This window comes from Rattus norvegicus, chromosome 3 (genome assembly GCF_021556685.1).
Source record: "Rattus norvegicus strain SHRSP/BbbUtx chromosome 3, alternate assembly SHRSP_T2T, whole genome shotgun sequence".
Lineage (NCBI taxonomy): Eukaryota > Metazoa > Chordata > Mammalia > Rodentia > Muridae > Rattus > Rattus norvegicus.
Window position 1 is genome coordinate 42,146,387 of NC_141536.1, and position 13,457 is coordinate 42,159,843.

Below are 13,457 nucleotides of genomic sequence, written 5' to 3' on the forward strand. Positions count from 1 at the left end.
CACAGCTTAGAGACGAGCTCAAAGAAGGGACCAATCTGAAGCCCCTGATGGGGTTAGCCCTTCTGAGGAGAAGCCCTGGCTTCCTGGTAAGTTTATCTATAAAGTAAGGGATACGAGAAGTGTGCTTCTTCAGTTATTAAACTACAGACCAGACCGGACCCGGAAACTGCCTTTTTGGAAAGGACTGCCACCACAAAGTGATGTGGGGAGCTGCTAACTGAATGGGACACAGACAGATAGAAGTCCTGGCTCTCTCCTGCCCTACAAACTTCCTCTAATTGACTCTCCTGTCATAGCTAAGCAGGGGGACACATAGCCCAAACCTCACCCAGTGGCATAGAAAAGGGACACCAGCAGTATCTTCTGATCAGGTGCGATGCCCATGGAGACAACATGCCACAAGCCACCTGTGCATTCTTACAGACCTGGTGAAACAAAACATCTCCCCAGGGCTGGTGAGATGGCTCTCGGCAGGTCGAGGTGTTTGCCTACCAAGTCTAACCATCTGAGTCTGAGTCGAAACCCAGGATTCACACGGTAAGACATGCAGGTTGTTCTCAGACTCACATGGTGACACATGACCACCCTTACAATACAATGCACATTTTTTTTAAACACATCTTCTTGATATAACAACCTGGGGGCCTGTATTCAAGCACTGAAGAAAACAAATGTATCCTCATCCCAGAGATCTGCAGCTAGGGAATGTGGCCCAGTGTCAGCAAGGGGCGTGATTTATGACCATAGGGTTATCTCTGAGTTTAGAATTCAGCTTTCGTTCAGTCCTGGTTCTGCAACGGGCCTCTTAAGACCTTAGCTTCTTGCTGAGGTGAATACACACTGACCTGCTTTCCCAGAGGGCTGCTGGGTTTCTCCTCACCTCATGTATTCATCCAGTACCCAAGTAAAAATCACAGGCTGGAGAGGTGGCTAAGAGAACTGGCTACTCCTCCAGATGGCCTGGGTTTAAATCCCTGTCCCCACATGGTGACTTACAACTCTTTGAAACTCCAATCATGAGGACTCTGACACCCTCTTCTTGTCTCCACGATCACTGTACGCATGTGCTGTACGCATACATGCAGACATAACACCTATACACAAATCTGAAAAAAATTTTTTTAAAAAGTCTTGAGATTAAAATTCAAAATCAGGGGGTTCAGTGACATACCTCGGAAAGTAAAGATACTTGCCTAAGACCGATGGTTGTTGCTTCAGCTCTGGGATCCACATGGTAGAAGGAAATAAGTGATTCCCACAAACTGTCCTTTGACCTCCATGCAAGCACTATGGCACATGCACACCCCAACACAAATAGGAAACAGATGATTGATTGATTGATAAATAGAAAGATAGATAATAGATAGGTAGATAGATAGATAGATAGATAGATAGATAGATAGATAGATAGATAGATGGATGACAAATAGATGATTGATAGATGTAATTTTAAAAACATGTTTTTAAAAGAAAATTCAAAATCACTAAGATATAAATTGGATGGGGGTCAAAATTGCTTCCAAATAAAGGCATTCTAAGACTCACATATAACATACTGGTCTACCAAACTAGATCAGAAGCAGCCAGGCTCTGTGGGTGGGTACCAGATGAGAGCACTGTGAATTGTCCAAGGCAAGGCTGAAATGTAAGTGACATACACCCATAGCTCTCACTTGGCAGGTGCAAACAGACCTTTTCTGCACCGGGAGAATGGCAAGAGCCATATCAACCATCAGTCACTTGTCCCCTCCTTCGTTTCTTTATTCTCCTGAAATACGTGCGCAATGCCCACCAGAATGACCAACATGAAAAAGAAAATCCCAAGAACTGGGAAGACACAGAAGAACACTGCAGACAGCCCTGTTGATAGGTCGGTAGCCATCTATTCCCAGACCCCTCACTCAGTGGCCCCACTTCCTCCCACACTCGTACAGTGTGGTTCTACTTGTGATGCGTCTTTAACAGCTGAATATAGATGTGGCATTCACGGTCAGGAGAGCATCACTGTGGCTGAGGAGCAAGACGTGAGCATGGGGGGGAGCCTTCCCGGTGCTAACAATGTTCTGCTGCTCAGTTCTGTTTCCATGGATGCCAGCACTCAGTAAACATTTATTAAAATTCACCAAACTGCATTTGTTCTTCTTAAAGTCGTCGAAATCTTAATAAAACCATGAAGCAATTCTGCTTAACTTTGGAATATCCAGGCAAAAGAATTGACAGCAAAAATTCAAAGAGATACATGTCTCCTGATAATTCACCGCAGCATTCTTTTAGCCATTCAACAGCCAAAAACTGGGAGGGTCCACCAACAGACACGCAGATAAGCAAGGTGTATATACACACACGGAATAGCCTTCAGCCCGAAGACAGGAAGTTCCGACGTAGGCTAGGACATGGGCGGAACTTGAATTCACTGGGCCAAGTGAGTCAGTTTTCACTAAAACACAAATACCATAGGATCCCACTACCAGGAGGAACTTGAAGTGGTCAGACTCATAGAGAAAGCCAAAGGATGATGTCAGGGATAACGTGTAGGGGAGAAGGAGGAAGTTGGCATTTAATCCATACAGAATTAGGTTTATGAGGTGGGGACAGGTTCTACGGATGGACTGCGGAAATGATTGTGTAAGTGTAGATGTGCTTAAGGCCTCTTGAGCTGCATATGCTTATGTTTACTAAGTAAATTTTATGCAGTGAGTAACTTAAATTAACATGTCCCCTCTTCAACTAAAGTTGAATGTGATTCCACTACATGTCAAGTAAATGCATGCTAACGAAGTTACTGACCCCCTACGGAGGAACCTTCTAGATCCCCCTTCCCTCTTTCATTGCTTACTCTAAATCCTACCTTCTTAATGTTGCTGTAGACAGAAAGAAGGACGTGGAGGGCAGGTTCCCAAGTATGGTGGTGTGGAAGGCTCTGTACTCTCTGGCTTTCTGCACTACACTATAGCCTTCCTCCTTTCCCAGCCTCTGGTGGGAAAAACAAGCAGGGATGTCTAAACAAAACTTGAAAGTGAGAGAGCAGGAGGAAAGGAACTCCAGCATAAAAGAATGGGGGCCATGGGGACTAATGTCAGATTCAAGCTGTGAGCAGACCCCATAGATCCCCAGGCTCTTCACCCCGCCTTTAGGAAGCAAACTCAATTTTCAAATTTGTCTTGTGTCTCTACTATTCCCAAATGAAGGCACATTAGATTGGAAAGATCTTTTTCATACATTAAAAAAAATCACCATTTGACTTGAAAACAGTTTATTTAATTTATACAAATAACTACTAAATACAAAAAGTAGATTAAAACAAAATAGTTATTTTTTTTTCTGGCAGAGTTTAAATGCACGTAATGGATAGTTCCGAAGAAGATGCATTTCCCCCCCACAGCGTTTGGGACTAAAATTCTACTGAAATCTTTGCTTCTAAATCAGTAATATATTGGGTGGTGTTGCATGGGTAATGGCTAAATACGTTCTGTATACTAACTGAAAAGAAAGTTACAGTCTACACACATAAAAAAAAAAGTGAAGCATTTAAAATGTGAATTTAACTGATAATAAAAGAAAACATCCATTTCAGAATCGGGTGTTAAAAACATTTCGGTAATAAAATCATAAGACCACATAAAAATAAGCTTTAACATACGCACGAGGCAGTTTTATATATAAAAACAAAACAAAACAAAAAAAAAACAAAAAAACAAAAACTGCTAAGTGCACCAGTAATAAATAATTTGCAAAGTTGTGTCTAAACAATTCCTAATGTTTGCATCGTTGTAAACATCGGCACGTGTGTAAAATGCAGCAAAGTCCAACATTACATTTTTGTTTCGCCAGATTGAATTCCTATTGTCCAGAGACAGGCCAGTGAAGTAGGCAGCCAATGTTTTGGCAAGTCGGGTCTTTAAGATTAAGGACGACAGTGCAAGTAAGGAATGCAGAGAATTCCTAGTGCAACAGAGAAGAGTAGGCGCAGCCAATATTGCTGATTACGAATTCACCGCCTCCTTGAGTTTCCCGTGGGGCGAGTCTAGGAGACCCGTGGAAGATACGCAAAGAGCCACTGTCCTAATGCCCAGATCTCCTGCAGGATCTCTCTGTGCTCCTCCACTTCCCTCCCCCTTGCAAACATACCTGCCCACCGTTAGTCTTTGTGGTGTGAACAGTTCATCAAGTGCTCGAGTCACAGTTTCTGAGCGAGGTTAGGGTGGTTTTGGTGTCTCCCCCGGAACATGGCTGGGAAGAGACATCTGCTTTTGTCAAAGCAGCCACTTCGGGAGTTGGGGGGAGAGGGGGACAGATGGATTCTGTTCTGACAACCAGTCAGGCCAGCATTAGGTCCCAGCTGGACAATGACAGCATTGACTCTCCTTCTTGACACCGGTGACAATGTCAACAGTCAGTTTTTAATTTGTCTAGGGAGTTATCAATTTTGGTCAAAGTCTTTTTGATACGTAGAGCTGTGAGTCTGGCGGATGGGTTCTGGTACCAGCATTCTTTCATCAGCTTCGCCAGAGAAGTTAATGTCTGTGGAGAGAAAACAGAGGTCATACCAACTGGCCACGTTGGACTACCTTTGGGTCTTCTGGCTGCTAAAAGTAATTTTACTATTTTTCCTCCTTCACAGTTTTATGGAGGGTCCTAGAGCCCCAAGTGAATAGGTTTGGAAAGTGGCGTGATTCTTGAAGAAGTGCAATCTGGTAGGTGTTGCTAATGAGTGACTGTACTCACGTGAAGTGTCCATGTGAGACCAGTGTCAAGAGTGTTATTCACAGAGATGTGAGTAAATTTGCAAACCGTATCACTTCTAGGGGTCTTAAGTGTGCCACTGCTTATGAGCAATGGTTCAGGCTTCTCAGCATGGAGCAGCTTTTAGAATCTCAGGGAAGCAGTGAGAGTCGAGTCACACATGCAGTTGAAGCTTTAGGGCAATGAGTCATCCCATGCTCGACACCGGTCACACATGGACACTCACGGGAATACTGTCACTCATTAGCAACACCTACCAGATTGTGCTTTGTCAAGAATTACGCCTGCTTGGGCTCTAGGGCCCTACTTAAAACTGTGAAGGAGAAAAATCGATGTATAGTCCGGATCATACAGGTGCTAAGAGCCAGGAAGAACTAGAGAGTAAGCTCACAAATGCTGGGAGGAACTCTAAAGCTAGCAACCTGGTATGCTTACCGGGTCTGAGAACCATCTGTTAGGTATGTTTGGCCTCTGTTGATCCACACAGACAACTTTCCTCATATCTTCAAAACTTGGGTCATTGGGAACAACATCATAGAATGGTGGCTTGTAATCTTCCACTATACCTGTGTTCAAGACAAGACGCAGTTAGGGTTAGTAGGAGAGTCCGCATCCCCCCAGGGGTCTCTGCTGTCTGTCAGGGGTTGGAATGTGGGGGAGAAAGCACAATCTCCTTGCTCCTAAGTCAAGGCAGCTTTGGAAACTCCAGGCAGGTCCTAAAATAAGTTGAGAGCCAGGCAACAAATAAATATCCCGCAGGAAATAGACCCTACATCCGAAGATGTGCAATCCTCTTGGATTACAAGTACTAATGAACCACTCCAACGGTGTCTATAAAGAGCTCACAACTGTCTCTATCTTCACTACCAGGGAATCCCACACCCTTTTCTGACCTCCAGAGGCATCAGGGACACACATGTAGGCAAAATACTCATACACATAAAATAAAATAAAGAAATATTTAAAGAAATACCTGCAAACACCTAGAGGCAAATAAAGAAATCAAGACCATCACCCAAATTACCTTTTTTGTTAGGAAATTATTTTGTCAAAAAAACAAAAACAAAACCCCTGTTATAATAATATCATCTGAGGTCCTCATTTCCCCAGTCACTCTCTCTCACACAGACATGTCCTCAACTACCAGGCACAACTGTCTGTCTGGTGGCTTCTGCAGGTATTATCAGTACCTGTCTATTAACAACGAAATTCACAGATCCAAGTAAAACTTAGCCATATGGGATTAGCAAAGTGACCCGGTCCTCTTACATACAGGAAACCAGGGAAATTATCACTTGATTTCCCTCATCAACAATGTGGTCAGTGACTAACTCGACTGCCAGCCCTTTTCTCTCTTGCATGCAGCTTACTTCTATTCCTAGACAAACAGCGGGCTGTTGTAGAGGCCAGAAGGAGGCTGTGAGTTAAAGGTATAATTAAGCTTTTCCATTCTTGCAAGCCCCCTAAAAAAGCCTCAATCCCCTTTTCATTTGTCACAGAGATTAGCGAGAATCCATTCGCACCAATTTCACATAAATACAAACCACTTATGCAGAAGCTCAGAGATGAGGAGCATCTGTTCTAGAAATACTACAGAGTTTCGAAACCTTACAAACTCGGTTTATTTTTAAAATGGAAAGTTAGTCTAAATTGTATCTTAAAAATTCAAGTTGACACTTTGTTAACTCTGAACAATATAGCCACCTTGTATAATTGCAACTGAGATGTGGATCCTGACTAAAACCTTTTCTGGGCAAATACCAATAGCTCTTAAGTGGCATAAACCACTGTTCTCAAAAGGTCGCTGCTACTCTGCCGCGGAATCTCACCTACGTCTCTTGTAAGGATCCCTGGACACATTCAAACAAAAATGTCTTCACTCTACAATACTCGGAAAAAAAAAAACATCCCAAACACAACTGTGCATCAAGGTTAAAAAAGAACTTCCATCCTTTGTTGGGCTGCCTACATTCACAGGAAACAGAAAGTAAGGCCATGGGGATGTACTCCAGAGCCTGGCTTAATGCTTTTAAAATGTAGCTATAATCGCCAGCTATTTGGAGGGAACATGATCATAGCACCAAAAAGGTTTATGTGCATATGAGTAATAGAAAGTTAGATTTTTCTCTAACCCCCTATACACACACACACACACACACACACACACACACACACACACACACATCAAAGATAGGTGAATATTTAAAAGCACAAGAGATACCAAGCACAACAATGAGCACTGCCTCACAAAACCCAGTCCCCTTGTGGTTCTAGTTCTTTTATTTAATAATGCCATATGTTGGCAAAAGGAATCTAGGTTTTCAAACAAAACAGCATTTAATTCATTGTGCATGGAAAGCTAAGCCATGCCTCTCTTTCTTCAACCATGGGCTCCCCCTCACTGTTTCCATCTGACTCTGGATGAGCCCCTCAAAACAACAAAACAAAACAAAACAAAACTAATTAAAAAATATTCTGGGATTCAACTGCAACATTCTTTTGGTGAAAACTCAACATTGGTAAAGAAAAGCCTTTTTTTTTTTTTTTTTTTTTTTTTTGGCCCAAAGTGCTTTGTATCTATTATGAGTGGAATGCCTTGCTAAATGCTGAGGAAGACCACTACCTCGTAGAGGACAGCACAGGCATCTCTCTTTTTGCCTTAGATAATATAAATCTCGTACAAAAGTACTTCAAAACTGACATTCGCTTGTCTGTTGGTGTGTCTCTGTGCATACGTATGTGTACAGGGGGCAGGCATTTGTCTTGGGCTACAAGTCAACCCAGGTAACATTATTTGGGAGCCATCTACCTCGTTTTGTTTTGTTTGAGACAGGGTTTCTCACTGGCCTGAAGCTTGACCGTAGAGGAGGCTAGCTGATTAGCAAGCTCCACAGCCCTTCCTGTCACTGCTTCCCAGCATTGGGATCCCATCATGCCCAGCTTCTCCACAGTGTCCTGGGATCGATGTCACACGTTTGTGCAAGCACTGAACCGTCTTCCCAGCTCCCTCAACACTTTTTCGCCCCTCCATTTACTTTTACTCGGAAGGGGGGAATTCTCTTACATTTACGTGTTAGCTCCTAAGTCGATTCAACCGTCATTTGATGCCCTAACCTGTATATGAAGTCTGGCAGGAGGGATACAGAAATGAAAAAAAGAAAAAAGATGTGGTGTTGGCGATGAACAACAAAATAAAGAGAAAGATGGATGAAAGGAGAATTAGCAACTAACAGTAGGGACAGGGGCAATGGAACAGAGCTCAGAAAAACAGACAGCACGGTTCCCTAAGTGGTTTCTAGAAACTGGGTGTCCTGCAGGCAAAGAGTTTCAGAACTCAGAGCATGGCAGCTAGGCAGATGAGTAATTTGTGAGGCAGAGCAGAGGCTAGGAAAAGAAAAACTACCCAGGAGAGGGTGTTTTCCAGGTCGAAGGAGTTGATGAAGCAAGGAGAAGAATTACGAAGAGCTTCCCATGCTGGAATAAAGAGAGAAGCCCCTTGTGAAGGGAACTGGTATGTGTGGTAGAATGGATGAGGAAAGGCCATGGATGTAGGTGGGCCATTCGATGGAAATGCTGTACATCCTGAGAGTGATTGACTTACAACTGTTCCTCGACTTCTGCCTATATGTGACACTCTGGTTGGCCAAGCCAAGAAAAGAAAAAGTGAATTGTAAGCCCTACAGATAGAACTGGATGATCGTTGGCAACAGGTGAGCCAGCAGAGAGGCTACCAAGACTTGAGGGAGGCAACTAAGAGTGCTATCTTTGAATCCCAGCACCCTGGAGGCATAGGCGGGCCAACCTGAGACTCTGAGGCCAGTTGGGTTTGCATAGCTAGTCAGGGCCACATAGTGAGACACTATCTCAAAACAAGCAGACAGATGATGAGAACAGATACAAAATACTTTAAGTGCCATGTGAGTGGGACAAGGACAATGATAACAGCAAAGATAATGATTGGAGCAAATCATAAGAGGAATTCAGAGAAGAGGTGACCTCAGACAGTGCTCAGGGAAAGAATACACAACCTTTGTCTTTCAGTCGAGGATGCTGCTGACTCAAAGGGACACAGGAAAGAGATGAGAGTGATTATTCATAACTTCTTCCCCCACAGCTTTGGGCATGTGTAATTAATTTATATGATTGGTGTTTGTGTGTTGTTACCCCACCCCCAGGAGTACATATGTCTAATGGGAAGTTTCATTTCTTCGGGGTGAATCTATCTTTCACAATAACCTTAACTCTAATGGGCTACATGGCTCTCTTGGAGCAAGGCCCTCAGCTATCGTGCCATAGATTTCTTAAATCTTTAAAATGTATATCACAAAGCTCATACGCAAATCACCCAACAATGCCCACAATACACACTCTAGAAAGTTCTAAGTACCATTGTATCCAGAAACAAGAGCTCCCTGGAGATTCTATCACAGAAGCCTTAGACCACACCCACACAGAGGTTAGTACACAGAGTTCATCTGGTTCGCATAGCCAATCCAGGTCAATTAGGGATACCAACATGAGAAGAAAGAAAGAGAGAAAAATAGAAAGAAAGAAGAAAGAAAGAAAGAAAGAAAGAAAGAAAGAAAGAAAGAAAGGAAGGAAGAAAGGAAGGAAGGAAGAAAGAAAGGAAGGAAGAGAAAGAAAGAAAGAGAGCGAGAGAGAAAGGAAGGAGGGATGGAGGGAGGGAGGGAGGAGAGGGACCAGGGAGGGTGGGGAAGGAAGGAAAGAAGGAAGGAAAATGAGGAGTGAGAAAAGCAGAATGGAGAAGAAGAGGAAAGAGGAAGAAAGAGGAGAACAGAGGAGAGAAGAAGGGAAGGGAGGAGAGGGGAGGGCAGAGGAGAGGAGAAGATCCAAGAATATGAAAGAAAAAATGACTTGACACCAGCAGAAGTTGCATTTTGATATGCAGACAAACCATGAAGGAGTGTCTCTATGGATGAATCTTGGCGTGATGGGGTTCACAGCAGGACATTCAGTAGTATTTCTGTTACTTAATCTACCATGCCTCATAGCGCAATGTCAAAACACTTTAATATCATGACACACATAAAAGACGGCCAAGACATAAATGGATAGGATTGGTCAGTATGTCACCCATCCTCGTTGCCAAACAAGCAAGGAAGAAGTTTTGGATTCCAAAGCTCTGGGGATCTCTCAGTTGTGGTTAAGGGACTATGGTCCTGAGCCATGGAGACAGGATCAGGAACCCACAGCCAACGGTCCTGAAGGCAGGCAGAGGAAGCACAGCTCTCTGTGCCATGCGAGGGAAGGGAAGGCTGTGTCATGACCCCACCACCTACCTTTACTGCCACTCATGGGCATACAGAACCATAGGCATCAAAGTCCAACCCCATAGAGGTAAGAAGCAAAAGTCAAAAGCTTATAATAAGGTACCGTGTAGCTAGGCATAGCTAAAATATTATCTTATATTGTCAGAGGGAGAGAAGGCAGTCTACGATAGCTTCATGGCTGTTCCTCAGTTGAGAGTTGCATACCCTACCTCAAACGGAGAGACCAAAGCACCAGAGAGCCGGAATGTTCTAGAACCGTGGTAGCCTCTCAAGAGGGGCCATGCACTGAAGCCTGGGACTGTTACAAGGTTAAAGACACAGATATTTGTCTTAGAGGAAAGTCAGAAGGACACCAAACAAACCGCTCCTCATATAGTTCTGATGACTTCATGTTATTGCGGCTTGAGGCCAACTGACAGTCCTCCTCTGCTTGGTATCCCCAAATTAGGGACATGAAATTCCAGGAGATCGCAGGGACAGAAATAATCCTTCCTCCAACCTCGCCTCCACATTCCTATCCCCAGCCACTTCCCTAAAGGTTAAAATAAACAACTGAATAAAAACTTTCAAATTAATGGCGCCGAACCTTTTTCCTCTGCCGGTTCATCTGTTCAGACCCCAGCACAGGCTGAGGCATCGAATCCACATCCTGAAGCATGGGACAGCTCGTGTTGTCATGGTTCCCGTACACAAGCCACTGTGCTTAGGAACAGAAACACGTGCGGCTCCCTGGCAGACTCAAGGATCCATTAGGAGAGGCTTCCCAAACTGCGGGTGCCAAACATACGTTTACTCTAACAAGTGTTTCCTACTCCCCACCCCATGAGAAATGCAGCTTGGCCAGCAAGGATGTTTTTTTTTTTTTTCTTGCTGTGATACAATAGGGGTTTTGGCACATTGGAACATGGATTTTATCACAAAATAGTTAAAGTGGGGGAAAGAAGAGTGGTCCTCCAGAACCTTCCCATAGGCAGGGAAATGCACAAACACATGTCACACAGGGCATGGGGGAAGAGGTAGACAGCGAGAGGTGGGAAGGGTCAAAGATCTAGAAGCTCTTAGAAACCTATTTCCGATAGAAAGGAACCAAAAAATGTTAGTCAGCGTATTCCTTTCACAACAGGCAAATAATAGTTGCTTTACTGACATCATCTCATCAAACCACCATGACCTTTTGGTACTACTATCGATATTTTCTCAATGTTGAAACAAATCTAGAAAATAGTGTCATCATATAATATGAGAGTCTGGTTTTGTTGTTGTTTGTTTGTTTGTTTTTATTCTCCTGCCCCAGCAGGCCTAGAACCAGAGATGCAGAACTCTGGGGGATCCACCTACATTGGCTTCTGTGCACCATGCCTGAGAACCCTGGTTCTTGACATCAGAAAACAGATACACACAGCAGGAAGCTGTGAAGCCAACAGATGCCACAGAGACACGCAGCTTTGCCCTCTACAGATGCTCTAGACAGACAGACCACAAACGCTCACTGGCATCTGCCTGCTGAGGACGTCTCTAGTCAAATGTGCACACTCAAAACCTGGACATCAAATTCTCCTGCCTCAGAACTCTGGGGTTGAATCAACGAACTGCTAATCTAAGCAAGCCCTTGCGGCCTTTAGTTCACACAGAAACTCACGCAGCAAAGATGGGAACACCCCACTCTTTCCTAAAAACTCCAAACTCTTGATGTCAAAGTACCAGCACCAGTGAATTCCAAAAAGATACTACTGAGAAATTCTTGACCATGAAAATGAACTGGAGTCTCATTTCCTGTACAGAAACAGCATGAGGTTTATTACTAGAAGGAAATAAATGTAAAATTCTAATAAAAGTACAAAATATGACATATTTTTATGCTCATAGTTCACCTGAGGATACGCTGCCTCCAAGAGAACTTATCTGGTCATCAATTTTTATAATAAACTCAGAAACTCAAAGGATATATAATTATAATAACCTTCTTAATGTGAGATGTTCATATATTTAAATGGAGGTACATTTTATACACAATAATTTCAAAAAATATATATTATTTTAATGACAGTTCTTAAAGGTGATAAGAAAGGGAAATAGGTACATCGCACCCTGGGGTGAAGGAAAAACTGTAAATTAGGGCAACCCTTATGGAAAGCAATTTAGCACTGTGTGCCAAGCCATAAAAACATCCATATTCTGACCTATTAAGTCTACTTCTCTTAAGATGAGTAATTAAACTCCCCAAGTGGAAAGTTTCATGCACAGAAGTGTCTACCACGGGCCTCAAAATGGGAGACATGGGATGTCTAACAATCTGGGGATGGTTACATTAATAAACTACCGTGCGATCACTTAAAACAGGAGGAGCAGAGAGTAAGGTTAAGAGTCACATACAAGGAAGACGGTAACCAAGTTTCAAGAGTGTGGAGCAGGAAACACTAGGAGCAGGGTAGGAAAACACCATTTCTCCGACTCTTCTTCCTTCCCGCCTTTCCTGTCTGGGACTAGTAGTAGTTCAAATAAAACAGGTTTTCAAGAAGCCCTGGTTGGTTTCAAGTCTGAGTTTAGACAAGCCAGTGTGTGTGTGTGTGTGTGTGTGTGTGTGTGTGATGTGCATGTGAATACTCGTGGGAGAAGAGGGAGTAGAGAAAGATCAATTTAGTCACTGTCAGAAAGTAAGGCTTACTTTAAAATAAGAGACAAGATACCCTTATCTCCCCTTAAAAAAAAAAAAATCCAAAGCATGTCATAGAACCGAAGCTCAGCCCACAGCATCTTAGGAAATAGCTAGCCGCCCAAACCATGATGCAAAGAAGAGACCAATAAATCACAAAAACAACCAAAACAGTTTCCCATCCACGGTTGGTTTTTTTTTCTTCTCCCCAAAATAACCTTAATCACAGGATCTAAGCAAGCAAACTAACATTTGTTTGGCTGAGTTTTAAGCAGATGACTCTAACTTCAAACTGACTACCATTAATCACAGCTGATCTTTCAAGCCATTTGGGTTGACGCCTGCGACACTGACACAGGGCACATCTGTGACACACTCTCACAAAGCCCACAGAGCATGTTCAAGTCTAGCAGCCCGCTTGGCTCTCAGCTGCACCCCCAAACCTGGAAACTACCTCCTGCTCAGGTCTCTCAGGTCTATGGACGCCAGCTTCCTCTTCATAGGGGGAAGACTCCATTGCATGGCTTCTGTTGGCACCGATCCGGTAAATGCTCTCGTTAGGATAATCCAAGCAGAGTCAGATTTTCCCCCTCAGTTCTCAGGCGGACACAGATGACTGGGGTGAAGCAATGAAGCCCCACGTGCAATCTCAGGCAAAGTTCAGAACTTTATAAACCAGCCAGGCAATCCCTCTGTCGCAAACTGGGTCTCAAGTGCCTCGATGGCACCAACTGAGAGGCGGTGGATTGAGAAACGATTACCAGAAAAAG

General features: G+C 43.5%; 1 protein-coding gene across 4 annotated transcripts in view; it reads right to left on the minus strand.

The window, feature by feature from the left end:
• Positions 1-3,236: 3,236 nt before the first annotated feature.
• Acvr1 (activin A receptor type 1) overlaps positions 3,237-13,457 on the minus strand; it is a 119,613-nt gene continuing 109,392 nt past the window's right edge. For all 4 annotated transcript variants that reach the window (NM_024486.2, NM_001431446.1, NM_001431445.1 and 1 more), the window contains 2 exons: positions 5,179-5,309; positions 3,237-4,521 (listed from right to left, as the gene is read on the minus strand). In NM_024486.2, the coding sequence (NP_077812.1) occupies positions 4,387-4,521; positions 5,179-5,309 (266 nt within the window). In that variant the 3' untranslated portion in view covers positions 3,237-4,386. The remainder of the gene's footprint in view (positions 4,522-5,178; positions 5,310-13,457) is intronic.